This window comes from Cyclospora cayetanensis, unplaced genomic scaffold (genome assembly GCF_002999335.1).
Source record: "Cyclospora cayetanensis isolate NF1_C8 unplaced genomic scaffold, CcayRef3 CcayRef3_contig_51, whole genome shotgun sequence".
In the NCBI taxonomy this organism is placed as follows: Eukaryota; Apicomplexa; class Conoidasida; order Eucoccidiorida; family Eimeriidae; genus Cyclospora; species Cyclospora cayetanensis.
Window position 1 is genome coordinate 166718 of NW_020312492.1, and position 26166 is coordinate 192883.

General features: G+C 49.9%; 2 protein-coding genes across 2 annotated transcripts; both read left to right on the forward strand.

Moving 5' to 3' along the window:
- The first annotated feature begins 6774 nt into the window (after positions 1-6774).
- Positions 6775-7801, forward strand: LOC34618598. The gene is made up of 2 exons (XM_026334863.1): positions 6775-7584; positions 7676-7801. The coding sequence occupies exons 1-2, from the start codon at positions 6775-6777 to the stop codon at positions 7799-7801; spliced, it is 936 nt and encodes a 311-aa protein (XP_026190648.1).
- A 9348-nt stretch (positions 7802-17149) lies between these two features.
- On the forward strand, positions 17150-21365 carry LOC34618597 (collagen alpha-1(I) chain). Its single transcript, XM_026334864.1, has 11 exons — positions 17150-17623; positions 17946-18207; positions 18332-18615; positions 18820-19230; positions 19360-19825; positions 19892-19972; positions 20200-20272; positions 20480-20579; positions 20715-20808; positions 21010-21085; positions 21284-21365. The coding sequence occupies exons 1-11, from the start codon at positions 17150-17152 to the stop codon at positions 21363-21365; spliced, it is 2403 nt and encodes an 800-aa protein (XP_026190649.1).
- Positions 21366-26166: the final 4801 nt, after the last annotated feature.

Genomic DNA, 26166 nt, shown 5'->3' on the forward strand with positions numbered 1-26166 from the left:
TAGTGTATCGCTCCAATTGTCGACTCCAACAGGGTAACTTTCGCCTCAAATCTACCATGAAAGCCTAAATGGAAGTATTAAAGTGCTTAGTTTGAAGAGATATCTTCTTTCCTTGTCCTCGATTCACCCAGTACCAGCATGAGAGGACAGAGGACAGCTAGCGTGCTGGCTGCCCTCGACTGCAAACACTTGGAGCATTCGCAGCTCGCTGCCATGAATGTATACTCCACAAACAATCGGCACGTTCATTCTTCTGGTATTGAGCTCAGCATATCATGCGACAAATGGTATACTTCTGCAGCCGCACTAAGCAGTGAATTTTTAGTTAATTACAACGAATGCAATACGATGTAATGCTTCATTGAACTTTTGAGTAGGGAGACTCTTCACTCCAAAATCAAAACGGACCAAGTTAGTAAGCTATGAACTGCTTTTTTCCCATAGAGGGGCCCCGTTATTTCCTGCCCCTGCCCCTCAAGGTTCTGGCATGAGGGTAGAAGGGCAGCTTTGGTGCGGGTTGCTGCACCCTCCAGGCACTCCAAGTATTCACACCTAGTAGCACTTAGCATCCAGTGCAAACGCACGCAACAGTGCATTCTCTTGTAGCTAGCTATCATTACTCTTAATTAGGCAAGAAAAAATGGACAAACCCAATAGTCAATTTTTAACTGATTCGGAGCTAAAATTACTCGGGTAGTAGAGTTGCCTTAATGCACCTTTCCTGTCCACACAATCGCTACTCCCCAGGCAAACGGAAGCGCAAAAAAATATAAAGGCAAACACGCCTGAAAGAACGAAAGGCGGACCAAACTAATTGCACAACCGTGGCGGCGCGAGGCTCGCTGTCCTCATGAAGTTGAAAGGTGTGAGCCTCTCCAGGCAGAGTATTAATATGGACTTGAGGTGCATACCAGTTCAACAGTGTCTCGGTGCCTCATACAGCAGTGTCTGTATGCAAATATGCCTGGTTTACGCAGCATAGTGAGCTTCCCAGCCAGAAAAGGAGCTTAGGTGGGGCTGTAGAGCCAGCATACCTGATACTGCCTGCATATAAGTTGTAGTGCACAGAACATTCTAAGGAGAATAAGTGGCAACTTTCCAAGCAAAATTTGGAGATCGATGTAGCTGTTTCACAGAGAGCATGAAAGAGGAAAGGACGAATATCACGTAGTGCAAAGAACACCAATTACCATGGCTAGCGCCGTGAACCAAACAGAGCCCTAAGTGTCCCCAAGGCAATGATACCTGCTTCCCCTTCTGCATCAGCCAAAAGGGTTTTCTTTCCTCAACACTCCTTTCTTGGCACTTCCTCGTTGCATGTCTTCGGTGCTTAGTAGTCCTAGAATCCACCACTTCTACGGCTCCCTGTGAAGCCTCCGCCTCCATGCAGGTTACTTGCTTGAGCGGCGAAGTATGCGGGTTAGTCAGGGTGGTACAAAGCTTATTTATAAATCCTCTATCGATAGTGCTGTAAACTTTCCAACTGTTGGGGAATTCCATACACTAAGAGCAATGATTCGTGAGAGAATCACAAAAGGTCCTACTAACCTTACGGCAATTTTCTCCCGGTGGCCACCTCCTGATGCACCTCATGAAGCTATCCTCTCCACCAAGGCCTAATCTCCAGGCTCGAAAAATACAGTCCAATACCGCTTGGCATAATTTCATGCGTTTCTGCGTTTGAGTTATGCTCACACGTTTGACTGCCTTGGCCAGCTATTCTATGAGCTCCTTCCCTGCTAAGGGTGGCTGCTGGCTCCTGACCACCAGGCCCAAGACAAGCTCGGAGAGCGGCTTCTCAATGTAAAGTAGAGATGAGGGAAAGCAATAGATAGTCCTAGCAGTTTTCGTACTATAGACTCGCTCAGCCCAGGTAAGTATATCAGACCATGCACGTGGAGGGTTTTGGCGTAGAGTGGCAAACACTGCAGAGGAGTGCGGCTGGTGCGATTTGCCTATTCAAGTGCCGGGCTGGAGAGCAGTGTTCACATTCTGGACTGTTTGTAGGCGCGGTATAAGGGGATGCCAGAGAGTACTAACGAACTTCTGATCCCGATCCGTAACGATGCTCTTGCGTCTCCGTGAAGCTTTCGGACACGACTTCAGATTAAGTGACCAATATTCTGAGCCCCCACAGGGTGGGGACAAGGAAAGAGATAAGCGTATTCGCTGAGTTTTTCGACCACGACGTGGACGCTCTACTGACTCTTGTCCTCCACCGGTCCAACAATAGGCTCCATAGTCAGCTCAATTCATCTTCTCTCATAAACCAGACAGCTTTGCAAAAGCCTAATTTTAGGCGAACTGCGCAGCTTCAGCTGCATATGATTCGGTCATGGTAGTGTACACTCTTGAGGTTTAAAACAATTTCAGGTCGCCAGATAGAACGAGAGCTTTTGCACTGTAGTGCGAATCTTTTGAAAGATCAGAGCTTGATTGCTTCGAATAAGGCAGCATTGCGGAACAAAATTAGGATGTACAACCGACAGAGGCTACGCTTCGATTGGAGCCACGGCAGGCCATCCAAAACGGGGCAGTGCGTCATATTCCTGCCACTCCGGATTTGGTCATAAGAGCGAAAGTGTGGGCGTCTAAAATATGGGGTGTACGCAATTTCAACAGAGGCAGGAGATCCACACGGACAAAAGCGGATTAAGTACACAATGGTCGGGTGGTAGTGAAACGCTTAGTATACTGCGCTTGCTGTAAAGTAACTGTTCAAGCCACCAAGTAACTCCGATTTCTAAAGCCCAGGAAACCTTTTTTGCGAAGACCATATAGGAGCGATGGCCAGTGTTGCCAATAAAATAACACATGCGTTAATAGGGCTGGCATTTCTTAACCGCAGCCATGTTCTATAGAGTTGCATTCCCTGTGCTGGATGCCGCGGCTCCATTTCGGTGAAGCAATGAAAATACAAGGAATTAATTTGGTGTCTGGGAGAGCCTGAAGCCTCTGAAGCGAGAACCTCATGCACCTCTACTTCACCAGTCGGCTGCTAGGAAGAAATGGCCCTCCTTATAAGGCAGCGGGAGTACAGGGAAGAATTGCAAGGTGGCTGGTGAGTGTCCGTGCTCCGGCATCAGCCTCCTTTGTCCAGGTCATACAGAGCAGCATCTTATATTAATTGATCAAAGGGGCGGCAATCCTAGCACACCCACGAATGAAATTCGAGCACTAAAATGCAAAATTCACAATGCTTTCATTTTTCTTTCAAGTGTAGAAAGGCAAAGGCCAAGCCTTTATTGCCTCAGTTTTTGCTGGATTTGGCTCAATCCCCGCTGTAGAAACGCAGATTCACCATAACATATTTGTCATAAGAACCACAAATTCCTTACGTACCACTGCGTGCAACAACTGAAGCGCACGCTCTAGGGGCTGGAGGTGCACTTAAACGTCTCGGCTGAATACCAAAACGGCGTCCACATGGTCGGCCAATCACCCCAGCTTAATGGGCTTTAGAAAGTTCCAGATGAAAAAAGCTGTCTCAGCAAGTTCGAGCAGTGCACAGGTATACGCAGGTTCCAGTGTGTGTGTGCGTAAGGCTTTTCGTGACTGCTGTTGGGTGATTGGGGATTTGCAAGAAAGTGTCTGTGAATTCATATGCATAGGCTTTTGATCGGTGAACTGTTTAGCTAAGTCGCCAACAAGATGCATCATCACCATCTGCATTCAAGGTTTTTTCAGAGATGTAAAGCTGACGCGTATGCGCCACCTCCCATTCGTGTTCGGCGCCAAAACGAAAGTGAACCAAAAGACGCCGGTCAAATTCAGAACTTTGCCTTTTGAAGCAAGCAGCCGCTTACCCCTCAATCTTCTCTTCATGATATGGAGCCTTTTGGTGTCGCAGATCATAGTCTGGAGCTGACTCAGGGAGTAGCTCTATCGAGTGTGCTGGACGACCAGCAGGTGGCCGGCCTGATGTTACCTTGTCCTTGTCTAGTACATCCACCGAATCCCCTTTAATAATAACCATTTCCTATTCCCCTGGGCAGATAGATTTACAAAGCACCATAATAAACACTGGTTGCAGAGCCACCAAGAGTGCATGCATGCTCGAAACCATCTTCTCTTACTGTGCTGCTGAGGATCCAGTGTTGAGACTGTGCTTCACCTTGCTGAGGCACCAGCTCTACCCAACCTGCAATAAATACTTCAAGTGTCGATAAAGATACCAAGGGCTGCTTCTCCTTAGTCCTTCCTGGTATATTAGAACGCACACCGCTCAGTTGTGGCCGCATGCGCACCTTCCATTGGGTCACCAATGGCATAGCTAAGATTACATCGCGGGGCACCGGTCTCATATGAATGTTCACGAACTGCTGATAGGGCGAAATTTCAATTTGAAGTACCTCTTCCCTGCCGAACATTTCCAAATCCTCAGATCTGCAACTAGGCAGCAAAGTTGAGCGTTGAAACCTGCACTAATAAATGAATAAGCAAATCGCATTTTGTGCCAAATCCTTGATAGTAGATCCACTTCGTCTCCAGAAACTAGCAGCTCTTGACCGTTAGGGTACCCTTGCATTGACGCAGAATTGGTATTCTGGTCATCCCCAGCTGCCACTCTATCCTCTGTGGTTCCCGTCATTGCGTCTCGGGCCACATGATGAGCTTGCCGTTGTCCTATTGCGCCTTCTCAGCTCGACAACTGCTTTCTCTCACTGTGCGCAGTCCCTTTGCACAAATTCTTTTGCTTTTGCATGAGCTTTCAGTTCCAGACACTGTGACCCTAGTTTCTACAATAGGGCAGGTGTGCTGCTGGGAGGCCAATTGAGACTGACTAGAAGAGCGCGTACCCTCTGGCTTTCCTCGTCGTCCACCGTGGCATGTAGGCTAGGGCCGGCTGACACAGCCCCTACATCCCTAGGGGTGAAGTCCCGGCTCAGTTGGTCGTCAGCCAAACATGCAGGAGTTGCAAGTATTTGCTTCTTAAAGCTCAAGTGCTCTATCACTTCTAGTATACTCACCGGTTGGTTGTCTAAGGGCTCAGTCACTGCCCAACTTACGACACCTGACGGAATACTTCGAGTACGCCTGAGACAAACCACTAATAAGGTAGCGATTTCTCCAAGGTGTGGCTTTTGCAAGCCAAACATTTGTATCTCTCTATCTGGCTACATCCTTACTGATTCCCTTGCTTCAATCCTTCCTGTTCTCCCAAAGGCTTGGTGTTGAGCTGACTTTGACTCCATGGGTCAGTCAGGGCTTGTATGAGTGCTAGAACTGTAGAAATCCCTGCGGGCAGACGCCTTCCTCTGCATTTTTAGAGCCACTACTGTAATGGCTCTGCCTCTAATAAGCATGCCAGAAGAAGCGGGCGTTGCTCTTCAGCTGTGAAGTACAGGGCGAGGTACGTTTCAAACCGACTGATGAAAACTTGGAGTACTTGCCCATTGTGGCTTTCACTTTTTTCTGGTTAGCATAGCCTCATCGACGCATCCATAAATATTTTGCTGAGGGCTCATGTTTTATTGAACAGCTGTGGATCTACTGCGTTCATATTGGCTTGCAGGCCGGCCTCGGCATTTTCCCTCAAGCGCTGCGCCGTCCTCCTTTGCTAGTCGGTCTTTTGTTCTGCCTGCTGCCACGAGAATCTAGCTCTTCAACTTCCAAATAATTGAACAATGTTACACAGATGTTTCATGGGAACCCGACATCCCACTGCATCCACAGCCAGTGGATGAGCGAGGAGAACTTGAACCGAATCATGCTGTGCCACCAGCGGTAGTGTTTCAGTTCCATGTGTCTTCACCTGGACATACTAAAGTCCAGGCTCAATTTAAGCCGAAACAGAAAGTTGTTGAGTGATTTCAAAGGAGCTCCCCCATTTTCATGCCCGCGTCCCTTAAAGTTCCCGACATGAGGGGAGAGGGGCAGCTAGGGTGCGCACAGCTGCACCCTTTAAGCATTTCAAGCAACCAATACCATTTGCACACAGCATCTAGAGCACACGCACAAAAAAAACAGTTCAACTAATTGTATTCAGCTGAAAGTACTCTGCAAAGAAGTATATATACGAACAGACGATTCAAAGGGCAAATTCTTAGTGTTTTAACTCTTTGGTGAAAGAAGCTAGTGTGGTAAAAAGCTTCCCCATGCAGCATAGCTCACTAGCAGCAGCGCTGCAGAGATTGTGGAGGCTGAGCTTGCACATCCGTAATCCGAGATATCTCGAGTTCGTAGCAGATGCGATGCGACACCCTTACACTGTGGGGTCTAAAACACCATTAAGTTAATTCTGGGCGGGTTGCAGTGAGACGGCTCGCACTCAACGGCCAGACAATTAATTTTGTACTGCGTGGACAGACAGAATATCGCATAAGGCAAAATCGACTGACCTTACACCTCATTTACCTCAATGGCTGTAAGGTCATTCTGCATCTTTTTGTCATGTTAAAAGCTACCTTTTCCAGTATTCTTCCCTAAAACGTAAAATGTGCAAAGTCACTATGTATTCTTCTTGGCAATGTGAAGTATCTTCGAACTAACGCCATTGCACACAAGCGTAGCACGTTTTTGTTACAGTTCCATGGGCTCTCCCTCTGGGGGCCCCCAGGGCACCAAGGGGTCTCTAGCAGGTGCCGATTTTTAGTTGAAGGTCTCTATTGAAAAAGAATGATGTGAATTCGGCAAATGTATTCATCCATATGCTATGAAGGGACGCAAAACGTGCTAACGGTTCCTGTGGCTTCCACCTCCCAGAAGACACAGACAACAGAGTTTGAGTTTTTGGTGTACACACACCATAAATAAGGCGCAGGTCCCTCTACTATGCGGATCACTGTGAGGCCTCCTGGGCCTGTAAAGTGCCTTTTCGCCGTTATTTTGGCGTTTAGCTGCTTCTCGTGGGAGAGCCTATGGGGGAGCCATGCAACGGGCATCTCCAGGGGCCCCCCCACCATACAGGAGGGGCCTATACAGACAAACTATGAGGCAGCAACAGCTGTGGGCTTTGCGCACAGGGTCCCCTTGTGGTGCAAAGCGTTTGCGCTTGAGAAGGCTTTCAGTGTTTGCAGGGGCAGTAACTGCAAGGCCGACAACACTAGTGTGCTAACTCAGGTATTTCAGGATGGGGCTTGCGTGCTTTTGATACTGCTGATGTTGATACTCGTTGCAGATCAGGTGGAGTGGCTACTTTGCCAAGTGGGTGGTCCAGTCTTCACCTGGCCCCAGGGGTTGAGAGGCGGCAATCGCTGCAGCAATGGGCCAGGGGATCCAGATAAGCTGCTGAAAGAGCTAACATCCCTGCAGCACCAGAAGCTGCAGCTGCAGCAGCAACAGCAGCAATTCTCCCCTACAGCCGACTTTGCCGCGTACACTCGGCTACAGCGCCGTATAGACCAGCTGGAAAGGGCCAAGGAGGCATGCTCCACTCAGCTCCAGCAGCAACAACAGCAGCACCGGCAGGAAAGCAGCACTAAAAAACTGTTATTTGGAGTTGCTTATCGCATGGCACTTAGACCTCTCGCGCGGAGAGCTGTGAAGGTGCTTCTAATACCCTATCCTTCGTACAGAAACAGCGACTTGTCGGGGTCTCCAGGCGTCCGTATGATGAAAACATCTAAGAAGTGTGGGTGGGACGTGACACACTTGTTCTGGCTGTCATGGGATACGTGTTGCTTTAGCTGTTACCTTCTCGTGTGCAACCTAAGCTGAATAGCGGGGGAGCTAGCGGGCTGCGTTTGTGTCTCAGCCGTTGATTTGCTGGTGGGTCCTCTCGAGCGTTTTTGGAGCAACAATCGAGCTGCCCACAGCCCAGATCGCTCCGCTCTTACGTAAGTCTCCACTCAGAGCATGAAATTCAATGTTCTCCAAACGCTGACTGAGTTTAGGTTAACCTGGAGCATGTTGCTCACTCCTCATTTTTTTCCGTAAGGCCGCAATCTAGTTCTTCCGCCCTCTTCCCACTGGAAAATGCGCCATCGAATCCTTTCAGAGTTCGTAGGTTGTGTTGTCTGTGCTTTTTGTTTAGCGATTGGAGAATTTTACCAGCTGCCATTCCCCTACGCATATCTCATTTGTCGACTGTTCCTCAATGAGATGTACAGACACGTCGCGCTCTTGAAAAGAGACCAAGACTCCAGGACGCTAAAGAAGGCTTAGAAGTATTGATCCAGTCCACAAATGTTTCGCTTAGGCGCCCTAGATCCCACCTCAAATAGCTCGGTCTCAGGATGGTATTCTGTAGGAGACGGGGAACCGCACATTCCCGCGCTTCGCAGCACTGGGGGTAGCTGAAGCTGGCCAAGATGGTCTGAATTTTGAACGTTCGTGCTTTATAGCTAGGTATCTAACTGCTTAGAAAACTAGGCGGCAACATGGCGAATATATGCAGCTTGTTGGGGCCAAACGAAGTTGAGATCAAACACCAGCTCATCCTCTGGTCACCGCAAGTGTGCGCATCGGGAAGGCGTTCAGCAGCTGACTCAAGACTCTATACGTGTTCAGGTATGCCTGCCACCTTTATGCCTCTGGTTGCAGCTCGCGCTCTATCAGGGGCAAATTACAGGCAAGCTGGCTCGGAGTCCTCGTGTTTGGGACTAGTGGCCGGTGTCTCTAGACCTTGCAGCGGTCAATTTCATGCTATATCCGGAACTGCAGGCAGGGTATTCTTCTTTAGCCACATACCACCAAGTAGCAGCAAACAACACTGGCAACCAAGGAGAGTAACCTTCGTCGTGCAGGCACGAGGGATATGATTCCTCCCAACCAGATTAAACTGCCATACAGTCGCAACAGTGCCATCTACGAAAGAACTCTGCTTGCAACTGTGTACTACACGGATCGGTTGCATTGCAAGGATAGATTCTTACTCTGAGTCTGACACATTTAGCCCGTTTCATTGCATGCTACGCTAGATTGCATCAGAGCAAGCCACACTGAGCAAAGGGCATTCCTGCGTCTCACAGGCTCGCACGCGGATTGCAGCTTCTATGGTCCTAGTTGAAGTGGCCGACCAAATGGATGGTTTTGGAAAAGACATATGGAAGGCACCCTTTCTCCGCCAGTCGTTCTTGCACTCCTATAGCTTTACTCTCGATTCAGCGTTGTTTGAATAAAGATTGAAACTTTACAAAAGTAGGAGTGTTGATGTCGTAAGTCATTCGCTCCACAGAGCACTTATGGTGCGTGATCGCTGGGGCGACTTGCGGATGCACTTGTACACAGACCATGGAGTGTGCGTGCACTATGTGGCTGAATGTATCATAGTATTCCCGTATATTTTATCCTTTGGAAAACAATATGCAGGACCTTTAAAACGATTTCATTATTGAATCAATTCAAGGCGATAATTGATAAGCAAAAGTACTAACGTGGCCTTGGGCCTAACGTTGAATAGCGTGTATTCGTCCCACTCCATGAAACTAGTTACTCTCTTCGTCATGCGTGAAATGAAAAAAAAATCCTTCTGCGAAAGCCACATGTTTAAGGCCTGAAGAGCTCTCCTAAAACGCTCGCTGCTGCTTCCAATTATGAGCAGCAAATGGAGAAGTTGTTTCCATTCTTGCATGTAGTTGAGCGCCAAGCACATGTAAAGAAATGTGTACGCACTCCATTAGGTACAGAAATTGTTAGCGATGGCCACGAAAGAATGAAAACTTCTTACGTAAATAGCGCACACACTTACCACACACAGTTAACACGACATGTATAATTTGGCTCGGTGTAAGCTCGCCCTTCTGCCGGGAGCTTCTGCTACGGCTTTTCGTTGGACACTAGTATGTGTGCGTTTCCAGCCAATAGCTATACACCCTGTAGTTGCAGCTTGCAAGACCCTGAAAGGCGGTGTATAGACGGTTAGCTGTGAATCTTCAACTTCACTGACACTACCCACAATTGAAAGCCTGAGGTAGTTTGCTTCGTGCAGTGAGAAAATATATAAACCATAGCAATTAATTTGGTACATTGCACTTTGATTCCAGATGTTTTTTATTCGTGCAAACACAGTTCTACAGATATCCGTACTTCCATGTGTGGATGCAGATATCCGAGAAGATATATACCTATTATTACAAGGGCACACACACAAGCACAGATGACTGTGGTATAGCTGCTCGCATTATATATACTGCGCCTTCGGCGGTGTGTAGTTCTGTACGTGTAAATGCCGATAGTATAAACAGATGCTATTATACCATTCACAGAAAAAACAGCACTGGAGTTTCTCTTGCACCTTGCCAGATTCCGTCATTACCTGCTAGTGTACTCGTGCTGATATTCATGCATTAAGGACCCCGTAAATAGAAATGTACGCAGGAGCAAGCGGGGAACTGGATCTACCTCTATGTACTCGGTGGCAGCACAAGGGGTATATTTTGCCAGTTCTTTGAGCGATAAGTCATGCGAACTAGGCACGCACACTGTTAACGCCCACAACGTATGCACAATGCACACTGACCGCATTCACATGGCACATATGCAAAAAGATATGCACGCTACATAATACCTACCCAAGAACATGGGTGCTTTGTTCCCCTGCGTCTCTAAGTTGATTATGCAGATGCGCCAATACAGGAACCAAGAATAATACGCAGAAAAGCTCTGGTAGGAGACTTGGACGCCTTATTTTTTGTTGCGGGTGCTTCTTTGCTTCTGCAACCCTGGTGCGCCTGCAGAACTGCTGCGTACGATGGCTAATTATGTGTGCCTTTTCTTCGTATCCTTTGATATGTGATGATATCTCCACAGCTTCTGCTTTGGTTCAGTGCTGTTCAGCTAACTAATGGAGGCATGTTACAGGATCACATGAAACAGCACTGGCAAATACATATATCACAGTCTACTTACTAGGAACACAAATTCACCTACTGATTTTAAGTACTAGGACGAACGAGTTTTATATGAAAATTGAGGACCTCCTGTCTTGCTGTGTATGCATTACGAATCCTATATAAATACATATGTATGGGAGTGACAAACCAGTTCCCATTGCATGACTACCACTCCTTTATTGTGTATTGAGCTTAGTTTCAGTATGGCCGACTGGATGGCTCTAGTATTCGTAGATTTGGTCTTCTCAGGGGCATGTGTAAATTGCTGCTGAGAAAAACCGTAGCGTATGCTCATGCGACAATTGCCTATGAGCCTTCTCACATGCTGCGTCTAGCCTGGAAAATAATCTAAAACGATTTCGAATCCCACACGAGCGGCAACGTAGGCGCCTGAAGCCATGCAGTACTGGCTGATGAGGAAGAGGGACGGCTTGGGCACACCTAAAGGCTGCTTAAAAACGAACAGCACTATGTACCTAAGTCAGAAAACTACTTCCATATCCAGTGATAAAAGGAGCACATATGCAGCCCAGTAACACTGACTGATTTAGCCTGCCTTCGTCAGCACAACTACTCTAGAGGCGACAAACTTCTAGCCACTTAGTCTTATGCATCGGCTCCCTGTTCTGAGCTATATGCTGCATTTGCAGCTTCAAATGGAGCTTATGCAGCTACTCCAGCTCCAAAAAGTGCCGCCATGGGCCATTAAAGTAGTCTTGCACTATGCTTTATGAAAAAAATAGTGTATTCAGAAGCTGACCTATCAAAACCTGTATAATATCATATGTAGCGTAGTATATTATCTCACGTGATAAGGTAAATGTGCTACGTATCAAGCTGCGTGTAATTCTGTGAAGTACCTGTAACAAACCATCTTGAAAGTCCCCCTAGAAATACATGTTTTTGTCTGGAGACCCAATATGTACTGAAATAGAAAGTTATTAAATGCATTCCAAGAACAACTTCCTACTTTCGGTGACAGCACCCCTCAGCACTCGGATATGAAGGGGGAACTAGAGCTAGGGTGCGTGTAGCTGCACCTTCGAAGCACTCCGAGCACTGACAGCGAGTCGCACATAGCAGCTAGCGCAAGCGCACACAACGCAGCATCTTCTCTTACTTACCTACCGGTACTGAGCAGCAAGTAAAAAAGCTAAACAGAAAATCCAATTCGTAAATTCATATGCTATTCTTAATTAAGTACACCCAGTTTTGATAGAAAGCCATCAAGTGTAGCTCAGCCCCGTCTATCGCCCTCCCCTGCCCCAATTTCCGAATTTATAATCGCCCTCGTGTATCAGACCTGTAGGTTGAGATCAGCTACGAGGACAGCAGAAGAGCTTCCAGCCGATTGTGAATCCGCCATGCTCCTCCCAGAGTGTTAGGAGAAGCCAGATTTATTACAGTAATGGCTCTACTCGTGCAGAGGAAGCCGTCCACTCGCAGGAATCTCTACAGTTCATCAGTCAGCCATAGCCTACATGCCAAGGTGGACTACGAAAAAGGCCAGATGATACGCGCGCTTCTAGGCAGTCTCAAATAGCCTTCTCACAGCACACTTGCCCTATTGTGGGAAAAAGAGTCACAGTAGCCAGGACCGAAAGTGCATGCAAAAACAAAAGAATCTCAGCGAACGGACTCTGCACAGTGAAAGCAGGCAGTTGTCGAGCTGAGAAGGCGCAATAGGGTAACGGCTGGCCCACAATGCGTGCTGCGGCGCAATGAAGAGAGCCACAGAGGATAGAGTGGCAGTTGGGGACAACCTGAATATTTATTTTGCGTTAATACAAGCGTACCCTATTGGCCAAGAGCTGCTAAAGTCACTGGACTAAATGCAAAGTACAAGTTATTATCGAGGCGACGGTGCAAAAGGACATTATGCCTGCTGACTCGTTAGCACAGTCTTTGATACTCATCCTCGCTGCCGTGTTGCACAACGCGAGGATTGGCAAGCCTACTGTTCCACTCCATCGCCTATTTTCCAAGGGAGGCACGTAGCCCCCAATTCAAAAGAAAGCTCATCGAGCGCTATTGGTTGGTTTTATCAGAAGTCTCCTATTTTTCGTCTGGCTCCCCTTAGATTTCCCGACATGAGAGAGGGACAGCTAAGGTGCGACTAGCTGCAGCCTCTAAGCATCCAGAGAACTTATAGCTAGTGGCGCATAGCGTTTTTGGCCGCTGGCAGACAGCATTATATCCTATCGTCATGCGCTAACAGTACTAGGCAAGAAATATAACGAGCAAACAAATCAGTTTCTCAATTCTTCACTGATTCTGCTTCAAATGCAACTTATCTAGTAGAAACTTCCAAATGTGGCTCAGTCCGCTACAGATGATGCACGTAACTGCTGTTTTAGAGTGAAATTGCCCCTGATAAGCATGGTCCATTACTTTTATATTGGACCCATGCACCACGATGTAATCCTGTACATGCCATCGGCGAGCCGAAGAAAGGCACGCGTGCGTCCATAGCTGCGCGCCGTAGATGCCGATGTGGCATGCAGCACTAAAACAATCAGCATCTTGGACTTAGTATCAGCGATTATTTCTTTTATGGTTCGCAGGGTAGGGCTGTGGCGTCAACGAGCTAAGGCACAGTCTTTTTGGGGGCGGCCCAGCATCACAGTAAGACAATGGGGTTCTGAGCATCTAATTGCACTACCATTCCCACATCGTTGTCAGCAGCTGAAGCGGCCCAAGTTGCCTAACCTAGGCCCTTTTGCAAAGCCATCCGGTTACTAATAAGAACCTAATTGATTTGCCTATGGACTTTTCGCTGGAGTGCCGATGGTCAAGGGTGAGGATAGTGTCAAGGCCGTGTTCGACAAACCCGCCTAAGATGCTCGTTTCATCCCTTGCCCCAGGTCTACGGAGGCTCAACAACTTAGTCACTTATTCTTTGCTCATGTATGGAAACTCCACGGATCCCCTAAGAGTATCGTTATGAATCGGGATCAGAAGTTCGTTGTTACTTTCTGCCGTGTCTTTATAAGCAACTCAAAATTGACCATAATGTGAGCACCACAGCAATTCGAAGGCAGATGGGCAGAGAGGGCGCACCAACCGCACTCGTCTGCAGTAGTTCGATTCTGTGCACGCTTAACTCCAATTGCGTAGGTGGGTTTGAGTTCTTGAGCTTTGTGGGTTTGTAATGCGAAAGCTGGCCGGTTTATCCGTTGCTTCCCGCATCTCTGCTCTACATTGAGGAGCCACTCTGCGATCTTGTATTTGGCCCGGTAGTTGGTAGGCAGCAGCCGCCGCTAGCAGTGAAGGGATTCGGGAATAGCTGGCTTCTGCCCGCGAATGTATGCGAAAAGCTAAAAACAGACAAGCACGGGCGGTTAGCCGCTGTGTTCTCCGAGCCTGAAGATTTGGTCTTGGTGAAGCTGGTGGTCCTACCAGGTGCATCAGGAGACTACAGAAGAAGTTTGTTGTAGGGGTGGTAGGACCCTGTGTGATGCTCTCATATATCAATAACCTTTCTTAGTGTATGGACACCCCAAAATTTTGGAGATTCCACAGCACTATCGATATTGGTCCCCTATAGAAGATTCAATTATTCCCGACATATTCGCTGACTTTGCCGGGCAGGCAACTGACCTGTATGGAGGCGGACGCTGCACAGGGCGCCGTAGAAGTGTTGGAGCCTAGAACTACTGAGCACCGAAGGTATACTAGAAAAAACTGTCAAGGGAATATGCTGGGGAATGCAGACCTCGTTGTTTGATAAAGGGAGGGATGCCGGATTCATCGCCTTGGGGAGAATTTGCGGCTGTGTTTGGATGACAGCGCTAGTTGCTAAGCAAAGTACGCCACGCATTCCCGGTCATTCTCCTTTCCCCGGTACCTCGATCAATAGCTGTTGCTTGGAAAGCTGCCACTTGGCACCAGGACTCTTTTATCAAAAGACATCTGCAGGCGCCCAGGTATGCTGACTCTGCATCCTCGCTATTGTCTCTTTTCGGACTTGAAAGGTTACTATGCTGCACGAACCCTCTTCGTTTGCATGCAGGCATTGCTGTATAAGACACGAACGTACTGTTGAATTGATGCGCATTTCGATTCCCCTTACACCCTTCACTTGTTTTCTGCATTTACATAGCACGAGGCTCACACCTTTCAGGGATCCAAGGATAGCGAGCCATGGCACCGCCACGGTCGTGTTGTTTTAGTCCCTGTTCCGTTTTGGGCGAGTGTGTAAGTCTTCCTCCATTTTTTCACTGGTTAATGCACACTTTGCCCTTTTTTATGCGCTGTGTTTCGTACTCCCTTGTGCTAAGGGAGTGGCAGTAGTGCAGCGGGCAAAACTACACTTTGGCACGTTCTCCTGCATGGCTTATACCTGGCTAGCTGTGAGTAGAAAATTGACTAGTGGTTTGTCCGTTCGTACGTTTGTTAGCTGCAGAATGCTGTTAGCTAGATACAAGAACGGGGTTGTGTGCATGTGCGCTTGATGCTATGGGCAACTCACTGCGAATGCTTCGAGTGCTAAGACGGTGCAGCTATGCGTACCCTAGCTGTCCCTAACCCCCTTACATAGGAAACCCTAAGGGGCGCTGGCAGAGGAGGGCAGGAGTTTTTCTAAAAGGGTTAATAACTTTCTGCCAGGTTTGCATCAAGTTTGGAGTATAGTGTGGTTCCTTATAGAGACGCTAGATGGACCGTTTCAGCAAACACGAACCCTTCAGCATCGTTTAAAACCAGCTCTCCCCTTTTCCTGCCCTCATGATTTCTGCACGTGGAAAGAGGGCAAACAGATTGCGCTTCGCTGTACCTTATAAGCAATAAATATTCATTACTTTCTGTTAAAAGTATCTGGCCCACAGGTACACAACATAGATTCTTGTGGTGCGTGGGCTAAATCTACCCCGCAACAAATGACATATGGACAATCATGCTAAACGATTATTTCGCACTAATTCCCAAATGACCCCCAGCCCCCAAGATTTTCGCATGCGGGGAGGGGGCAAACAGATTGTGCTTCGCTGCACCATATAAGCAATGAACATTCACAAATAGCTGCAAAAAGCATCTGGCCCACAGGTACACAACACAGTTTCTCGCGGTGCTTGAGCTAAATCTACTCTGCAACAAATGACATATAGACAATTATGCCAAACGATTTTTTCCAACTAATTCTCATTTGACCTATAGCCATGGTAGTCAAAAGTGCCGAAGTGTGATCTCGCTAGATCAAGTGCCGCTTGGACCGCTGCATCGTGCGTCTCCAGCCAGCTCGTTCAGCAAAATGCATTTCTGGCGCAAACTTGGCGATAAATCATGGGAGTGTGTGCCAGATTCAGATTTACTTGCATGTACTTGTCAGGCAGTCGCAAGCAGTGGAGATTCCCAGAGATGCCCGGGCTATTTTTCTCAGTTAGCAAAGGTCGCCATCCTTCTCGTGTCTTTCTCAGCCAGATAGACACTTGGAGGGAGAAACACACAGAGATCGCCAGATGGAGAGGCGTGGCAAAGGAAGACAAAAGGAGTAGGGCACAGAAAGGCAGACAGTGCGCGGGAAGGAAATGCAAGAGACGACTGAAAGAGTAGAAAACTCCCGAAGCGCAGTAGCTACACGGCAGAATCCTGCGATATCAGGGTCTCTATTGATTTTCAAAATACCTTGATTGCGCATGAGAAAAACAACTCGAAGACAATTCAGCAACAACTCCTGTTGTTGAGCTGCCGCGGTACCTGCAGCAGCAGCGCGTGGGCCCGCCACTAGCAGCAACGCCAGCAAGAACGGCAGCCACAGCAGGCTTTCCTGTAAATCATCAGCTCCGCCTGTGTGTATTCATATAAACATTAGCAGGCACCTCATTATGAGGGCTGAAGCCCTCGTCTGACGATGCTCTCCATTCTTCAGGCCGTTGCCGCTCGAGAGAGGACAGCTGCTGAGCCCAAAACGTTTAACCCCAAAGCCTAACTCGTGGGATTCCCCGGACGTTTATTTCTTTTTTCGACAACGCCGAAAGCTCAGCTCACACGAAGCACACTCAGAAAAGGCTTTCCTCCCCAGCACAGCTGCAGCGTTCGAGCCGAGGGTTTAGGGTTTAGTCTTTGCCGAGTATTCTTCTCTTGGAAGCGCCACGGGAAGTGAACAGCAGCAGGTAGAGCCGCTTCTCCTTCAGCCGCTTCCCTTGAAGCCTGCACACAAGCACGGCTTCCTCCCAACAAGGACCCCAGGCCGACCTCCTTGAGTCGCTGGCTGCGCGTCACCCTCAATTTCTGCTCCCTTCACCAGACACTCCGTCGGCGACCACGCCTCACCGCAGAGACGGCGCTGCAGCACACCAACAGCGGGCGGGATAGGAACGTAGAAGGCCAGAGCGAGGCAGAGGACGAGAGTGAGTAGGAGGATACGCAGACAGAAAATGAGAGAGCAACAAGGAAGGGTTCATGACGAGCTCCTGGAGCCGGCAGAGGATCAAACCAAGCAGCCTAAAGGCGACTTGCAACATCCCAGGGGGCCCTCTGCCACGGCGTCCAACGACGGGGCCCTTCACGTAAATGGCACTGAAAAGGATGGCAGCAGCAGCAGTAGCAGCAGCAGCAGTAGCAGCAGCAGCAGTAGCAGCAGCAGCAGTAGTAGCAGCAGCAGCAGCAGCTGTAGTGGGATTCAGCCGACAGGCGTTTCACGTGTAGCTCAGATCGCAGCTCCGACATCTGCGGCAGGATCCTCAGCAGAGACGGCAACAACAGCAGCAAAGAGGGAGAACCACAGGAAGAAGGGCACCACGTGGATGGACATCTTTTCTTTGGGCCGGTGGCGCTCCAGCGGCAGCAGACAGCAAGGCGCTATTCAACTTGCACAGGCTTTTGGCACTCCAAACCAGCCAGGCAGACCGGTGTGTAGGCTGTGGAAGCGCAACATATTAGCCGGCACTTTGTGTACTTCTTCACTGTCTCGCGGTTCTTCTGTCCCTCTGGCATTTGTTCATCTTTTTAGCGCGTTGCGTTGCGGATTTCTTAATCGGCGTAGCTTTCTCACGCTCTCAACATCGCATTCGTTCCGGTGTCGCCTCTCCGCCCCATTCTCCCCCCGTCCTCTTCTTGTACTGGAAGCTTGCCACTTGCTCAGTCCTCGTATCTCGGAGGCATGGGCAAGTCGACTGTACCCTCTTGCGCACGTTTTCCAGTTCTCGCTTCCTGTGACTTGTGCCTCCACAGGGTCCAGTCATTGGTGTCTTCGTGTGCAAGGGCCCTCGCAACGAGCTTCAAGGTCTAGTCGTGGCTTCTCCCCTCTCTCTGGAGCGCTTTTCCTTCGAAGGGCAGCTGCTGCAGCGGGCTGCTCCTCCGCAGCCGCTCACCTGTTGCAGAGGAGGAAAGATAGGGGGTGTTGGGAGGGTGCTGCTCTGCGGATCTCAGTCCGGAACGGTCTTCATCGTGAATGCGGAGACCTTTGAACTCATGCTCGAACTCGACACGAAAAGTAAGCAGCCGACGCGATCCTCCAATCGCCATCGCCACGGACTGCGGTAAGAGCCACTGTGAGCTTCTGGTGCTGCTGCTGCTGTATGTTCCTGTAGAATCCCTCCCGACTGCGATTGGCAGAGGAGCCTCGGACCTCCCTGCCTCCTCTGCAGCTGTAACTCCTCCCCGCTCCACCGGCAGCAGCTACGCCGCTTACGAGGGCAGCCATGAGGTGTGCTCCTCGGTGGATCAGGGGGCCCCTGCGGGAGGGGGGCCCCAGGAGAATCCTGGAGGTGCTTCTTCGAGTGGCGTTGACGGCGTTCCGTGGGAGGCCCCAATATGCTCCTTGACCATAAATGCGACATTTGCCGAGTTCGCACACTTTGTTCTGGCTGGAGACGTGACGGGGAGAGTTTATGTGTGGCAAGTGCCAAGCACTAAACTGCTGCTTGTGCTGCCCCCGCCTGAGCTGTCGCACCCACAGCATCATCCCTTGCCGCAGCAGAGGCAAGAGCAGGACTGCTGTGGGTGCTGCGGCAAGCTGAGCAGCGGCAGCGATGAGATCTACGCAGCTGCAGCAAGGCGGCTTCCGTCTTCTCTCCACGGAAGTGCTCCTCACCAGCCGAGACAGCAACACCTGCAAGCCGCTGGAGGGATTCAGGCAGTGGGGTCGGTGGCAGAGATCGAGGTGCCTCAAGAGGATACTGATGACGAGCGAGGACAGGAAAGCGCCAAGGTTTTGGGAGACTGCCAGAGGGACGCCTTGGGGCCCCCTGCATACGAGGTTGAGCCGTCTTACAGGAACGCTCAGTGGCTAGGCGCCCGTCCCCGTGGGAAGGGGAAGGGCCCCCTGAGGGGGCCTCCCCAGGCCCCTCACTGCGAGGCCCCTCCGCATCCACAGGGTGACACACAGGAGCAGCTGCCTTCCCAACAGGACGGTGGAGCTGAGGAGTCGCTGTTCTCGGGAGACGAATCGGGGGAGGAAAGTCGAAGTGGAGCGCAGGGGCGGGAGAGCTCCGTAGACAGCGCAAACAACCCACTCGTGCAGAGCGAGGAATGCCTTCCTTACATTCAGCATGCGCCTCAAGAGCTGTTGCAGCAGCTGCGGGCAGAAGCCCAGCAGCGCCAGCATCACCAGCATCAAGACGAGCAACGACGGAGCGAGAAAGAGGAGCATCCACAACTAGCCAAGGATGGAAGAAGAGGCCTGGAGCCTGATGCAGAGGCTCGCGGTTCCGGAAACGGCAGCGGCGATTCTATGAAGGGGCCCCGAGGCCCCTCAGGGGCCCCCAGCGGATGGGCCCCCCCCCCTGGAAGCCTTCCCGAATCTCCAGAAGTGGCGGTTGGCTTGGAATCGATTCCTCTCTCGCCTGAAACTTCGGGGGCAGCAGGCAGCCCTCCTCCTGCCTCTTTGGTAGGTGACACAGACAGAGAAGTTGACGAGGGAGGCAATTCGTTGCCGCAGGTCAAGGCTCCTGCGGCTGCAGCCACTCCTTCTTCTGCAGCAGCCTTAAAAAGCAGCTGCGGCAGCAGCAACTGCTGTATCGCTCACAGGAGGGCCCCCTGTGGCCAGCGCGCATGCCGGGGGGGGCCCTCTGCATCTGGGAAGCCCTCTGCCTCTCGCTACGTGGGAGCCCTCTTGCCCCTGGCTGCTTTGGATCAGCTCTGGGTAGGCTACGGCGACGGGGCCCTTGCTGTCTTCTCACTCAGCACGTACAGGCTCGTGCATGCGGTGCAACTGCCAGATACAGACGTGACCAAGCTGGAATACGCCAAATACCGAGGTAAGAAAAGGGAGAAGGAGATGGCTCCTTGTTTTCACGCCTGCCCTCTCTTCTGCTTCAGTTCCCCACTGCTGCTTTCTGTTCCTTTCTTCTGCTGTTTCTTGGCTGCGGGCACCCTGCTTTGTTGCTAAGCCATTTTTGTGTGCGACGGCCCCTATGTATCTGCGCACAGCGCGCACGCGGTTTATTCGCCCTTGCCCTTGTTTGCAAATGCTTTTGCACTGCAGATCTTATCATTGTGGTTAGCGCCAATAAGGCCCTCTACATGTGGTGCCCCAGGACGCTTCAATGCATCTTCGAGTCTGTCGGATACACTGGCGAAAAGATGCCTGCATCCTAACGCAAGCTTTGACATTCCCGTTGCGAATCCCTTTGGCCCTGTTCATCCAGTGGAGGGTGCCTGCTGGAGTGACACTGTGCTGTCCAGTGGTGTGTCTCGGTTGTGGAATTGGCTCAGCTGAAAATCAACGTATTTCGGATAGCTCTTTAATTGCTTCTGTTTTGCAGGATGGATGCGGCTGCAGTAACCTGTTCTTCCCCCTTGTCTTTCATTTATGTGTTGGAGGCCCCAGAAGCCTGGGAGCTTCGCTCCACCATCGTTCTCGCTGTAAGAATTGATGCCTGGTTGTATAGCTGCTGCTGTACAGTGACGTGGCTGGCGCCAGTGTCAACACCAAGGGTACCAATGATGGCTTAGAAAGCAGCCTGCGTGGCGACGCTGTTTCTGCTTGTGTGTGTTTAGGGCTGCATGGATGGCTCCATTTGCGTTCGGCGACTGGAAAGAAACCTTTCAGACGGTGGTATTTCGTGCAAGCTCGTGAGGAACTACATCAGAGGTAATCTATTGCACCTCTCTCTCTGGCGCTGGGTGTCGCTTGTTAACCTGCTCTGCCGCCATATAGGGGGGTGTGGGAAGGGCGAAGTTTCCATCCTTGCCACCTTCTAGGCCTCTATATGTCCTCTTCACGCCTTCCTGCCAGCCCCTCTCTTGTGTATAGCTTCTTGGCTCCCCCCTTCCTCGGCTTTCCGATGTACAGAAGTGGAGCCCCAAGTGCCGATCAGCTGCATTTTGGTCGACTCATGGCTCAACGCCGCCTTTGTAGGAGACGCCAGGTACGCTGCTGCAAATGTTGTCGGTGCAACGTTTTTGAAGGGGTGGTCCTCTAAGAGGGCGCATGGCTGTCAGTGGGAACCCCCCGCTACAGCTCCTGGAGGTACCTCCAGCCCAACCCTCGTAAGCGCGAACTCATAACGCCTTAATCCCAGACTTCGAGCCGTAATTCGGTGTTTTTACGTTTCCGCCCTTCTCAGTGGTGTCGTCTTTACGCTCCCATACGTCTTCCAACTCCTCGAGGCCCCTGCGGTACCAGCAGTCGGCGCCTTGGAAGGCTGACACATCTCCACTGAGGCCAGTCCTGAGTATCTTTAATTGGATCTGGGGCCCCTATCTATGTCCCTTTCTAGGGCCCTTTTCACGGCTTTCAGAAACGCCTTCGGGCGTCCGCCTCGCATTGCGGGCCCTAGGGAATCAGAAGGCCTTGAGCCTGAGGACGCCCCGTTGGCACCATCTGGTGTTTGTTGCTTCCAGTTGGCTGCTCGCATTTCCTGCTCCATTTTTTCGACAGGCACATTGCGCCTTTTCCCCACCTAGCCTGGGGAGCCTCTCCTTGATGCACTCAGACGCGCGAGACATCAGGGTATTTAGTTAGAAGGGGCTGCTATGGCCACATATCATCCTTCTGAATGGCTGCCCTGGCTTGTCTCAGACGAGCTTGCATTGCAACAGGAAAACATATCGCCACTGTTTAGTGCTCGTCCATCAGAGAGATATACACCCTCTGCTTCCCTCCTTTTGCACCTTTCCTGCGTGGGTCAATATGGCCGTCTGCTCAGTAACGAGACTGCAGAGTGGGGGCCCACCACATGTCTCTACACTTTGCAGCAAAAGGTCCCTCCTATTTTTTCAGGCATCATGCATTTGCAGCCGAAAATCTCCCAAAAGGTAGCAGTAAGGGGAATGCACAGGGTCAAGAGTTTAGTGGAACGGCGAACCTAGTCCGCAACATACTCACATTGCGGACTCAGGGAACCGCAATATATGTACAGGGCTTGGAGACAGTGACAATACGCTGCCAGGAACGATAGGCATGCCGCTGCTACTGTCTCGGTCTTCATCAGTGTGTGGGTCAGAATTTTTATCCTTGCTGTATGGTTGATCCTCCGTATCTGATGACTGCACAGCGCTTCCTTTCCTTACCATCTTCCCTCCCTTCTGGCCCGTCGCCTCCACTGCCTTCCCGTGAATCGCCCTTTGCAGCAGATGTGGTTTGGTGCAGCTGGGAGAGAGGGACAGCTCTAATATGCTATTTATTATAATAAGTTGTACCACTGCTAATTCAGCGATGCCGAGCCAATAGGCACACTTGTGTCACGGCAAAATGCATACTGGCTAGCTGTATGGAGTTTAGTTCCATACTTTCAAGGTGGCTACATGCGACGTAACCGCCTGTACGGAGGTGCGCTGTGGCTAACAGGCGTCCGATAAGAGCTGCTTAGCTACGGTGATGCCATGTGAATTAGGGGATGGAAAAAGCAAAATAGACTAGAAAAACTGTAGCCATAAAATTTATAGGTCAAATAGCCACCACAAGACACGGTCAGAGCAGCCTGCCACACAACGCACTGATGCACAAAAGGAAGCGGATTATGCTAGCACCGGGCCGATAAGTGACAGCTGTGCAACAAACGAACTTTATTTCCCCTACAGGCTTAACAGGGTCTCTCACGAGTTGGGGCGCCACAACTGTTGGTAGCTAACTGATTTTTGCTCAGTTGCAGGTCGGCTGGGTTTTATGCCGCTCGTCGTACTAGCAGTGGACGTAGAGGGGCAGCGAATGTACGCGTAGTCCCAGCCCCTATAGGGAAGCGCAGTGTTGCAGTTGCATTCCGTACGTGTGGCGTCGCTACCCTCGCGAGGCTTTAACAACATGAGTGCAACACTTGTTAACAATCACTTAAAATTTTTTGCCACCGCAAGCTAGATGAAAAATCTTCCAAGGCTGAATTCCTCCACCTTGCAAGTCATAATATTCACCAGTTCAGGCAAGTATGCACAGCCTGATCAGTCAACTTTTGCCTGTACGTCATGTCCGAGAGCACTGGCGTGTGCATATGTGCTCTGTGGTACCCCTGAATGAGCTAGAATCAATTTTGAAAAGGCCATTCCGTTGTAAGACCCTCATGCGCTGAATACCTGAAAGGCTGCGATAACTTTTTCATTGATCTACGTCGTTAAAATGCTTCTGCGCTTTGTGTCGAGGTTGGAAATGTGTGCTGTTGAGCAAACTGTCAAAAATGTGTTGGGAAACTTGTTTGCTCGAATCGGGGTATTCGAGCAACAATGCCAATCGATGATGCGCGAATATTGGGCATTCTAACGCAATAGCAGGTAGACTTTTGATGATAATTTGTTCCTTAAGATCAAGTGATTCCGTACAGCGGTCATGTCATTGTGTTGAGAGGACGGATGGCCTTCGCCAAGCGTAGGAACACTCTTGATATACTCATTGAGCTGTCGGTGGCAGTGCAGCTAGCGATGTAGCTGCTGTTCTTAGAAATATTCCGATTCACGGAATTATATGCAAATGTGGCAAACTGTTTTCAGAAATTCATTCGACATTATTCGGCATTCGAAAGAGGGTGATGGCGTCTGTTGTCGAAGGTAACGTTAGGCATGCGAGACTTGCGGTTTCCGATAAAAGAGAATGTTCAACTGCGCCAGCTCTGGTTGGCCGCACTGGAGTCATGAGCATATGTTCATGGCGAATACTGGGATAGCAAGGCGCCATGATGTTTGCCCGGAGAGATCTCCTGTGGAAGACTTTTGCATGATTCCAGGCTGTATAGCTCTGCGCGGTGAGAGCATGCATATACATTTTTGAGTAAGATGCTATTGGGGTAGTTATGCGTGCGTGGAAGGACCCCACCAAAGCATGGGCAGTCTGCCTCTTGCTTCTGTGGTCGCATTTTTTCCTGCCATTCTATGTTTATTACTTCATGCTTAATAAAGCTATGGCATGTGGAATGATGCAGAGTGCTTGGAAATATTGTTTGCTGCGTAAGTCTCGAGAAATTATGGCCACGCTCCCTAGAAAAGCCTCATGCAATCTCATTGAGGCTTAACTCGCGATAATTTACACAATTTACAATCACATAAATCTCAAAATCATTGTTGCAAGCTTGATACAAGTGCATTTTGCTGACTTTTCAATATTTGTGGGCAATACTTCGGGTGCTTGCTGTGGTGACATTCCACTAGAGAAACCTGCATCGGACTGCGCTTTCCTGGTGGAGACATGCCGCCATCCTGTGCTGTTTCCCGTAAATTGAACTATCACATAACGCCTTTTCCTCGAAGCTTCTGAACTGCCGGGCAAGCGACGTAGGATCCAGTGAAGCCATTGTAACTCTAGATAATGGTGAGGCCATCGAGAGATTTGGAATGGATTCGTGCTCCATAACCTAAATATCAAAAGTTGCATGGCTCTTCCTCGTATCATGCACTTGGTAAAATGCTGCGGAGATTGACTGAAGATATTCCAGGCTGCTTGCCTACAAAGGCTGCTTAAGCGCTTTTATGTAGACATCAGCGAGTTTTCAACTGCTAGACGTCCCCATGTGAGTCCTACTGGTGCCTGCGTTCGCGGAATTCTGCACAGTTGGGGCAACACCAGGCATCTGAGTGCTTAAGAGTGAAGCAGAAGCTACTGAATCGCTGGTTTTGATCAGCAGATGGAGGAATTGCTTCAAGAGCAAAGGGGAGCGCTACAACAACGGAGACAGGGCCTTTGCAACCTTGATGTAAAATCATTCCTGTACTTGTGAAATCGAGACTGGAAAATATTAGGTCGCTTAGCACAGTGAACGTATGCGCGCATTTATCACCCCACCCAGGCCCATTTGGCCGAACTCCAGACCAGTCTCACGGGCAGCCACTAGTCAAGGCTAAGGCCTCACCGGCTCGCATTTCCATATCTATCCAGCTAATGCTCCCCAGCTGTGTGCCCCCTTTACAAAGAGCCCTATCTGTTCCGAGGATTCCAGGAATAACTTCAGCATCTTTCCCTAGGTATACTTGCCTATTAAACACCTAGGCAATTACGGAGCTGGCTGACTGCGGTCCCAATCGCAGGGGTTCCCTGACTGCTATGTAGTTTGCGGTTTACTTCCAGTGCAATGGCTATTGCAAAGCTAGGAACATTACAGCTAGCTCTACAAGGTTATGATTGTCTTTGTTTGGCGGTTGAGGTCATAATCATCGGGAGAAACGAATTGGGAAAAGAGAGCACCAGGCAACGTCCAGAGACCTGAAGCCAGATGTGGGCTCCTCTGAGTCTCTTCATCAATCTGATTGCACGCCAAAGACCAAAGCCCCTTTGGGCTAAACTGTTCAGGGTTATCGAAACCGTGGACAAACACAAGTAGTAACCATCCATCTCAGCCTTTGTAGCAAGAGACTTGACTATGAGACTCGAACCAAACCCAACAGGATTAATTGGGGGCCTTCAAAATAGGTTCTGCCTCCCCCCAATGCCCCCCAGGGTTCCCCTAGGGAGAAGAGAGGGTAACCTAGGGTGCGTGTAGCTGCGCTCCCTGTGCTCCTCAGGCATTCACAGTAAGGTCTACATAGCATCTAATGTGCATGCAAGTGGTGGGCTTCGCGACAAATGGGAGCATTACATTCTATAGGCAATAGTGCCTTTTTGACGGATGGAGCGTCTGCGCTACCACGCTGCATGTAGCTTCTTGTATACGCTGGCTGTGCAGGGTTCGAATGCGTGCCTTGCAAGGCTGGATAGGCCAACCCAATTAGAGAAGCTAGTATAATACATGTGAACACTGTAAGCTTTCGGTATGAGTGTATCTTTACGATCGTAACCCTGAGCTGAGGTCTTAGCCCCAGGCCCTTAAATGCTATGGTCATGGAGGAGCAGTGCACCAATTCTTAACTCCAGTAGCACTAAGACTAGCAAAAACGTAGCAGCTTACCTCCACAAAGGGGTACAGCACGATTCCCATGAACGCTGGCCCTTTGAATCGCTGTATACTGCTGATGCTTCATTCCGCGCATCACTACAAGACAGAAGGGCCCTGGTTGTGTCTGCTAGTAGTCTTGCGTAGCCAATGAAGTTTGA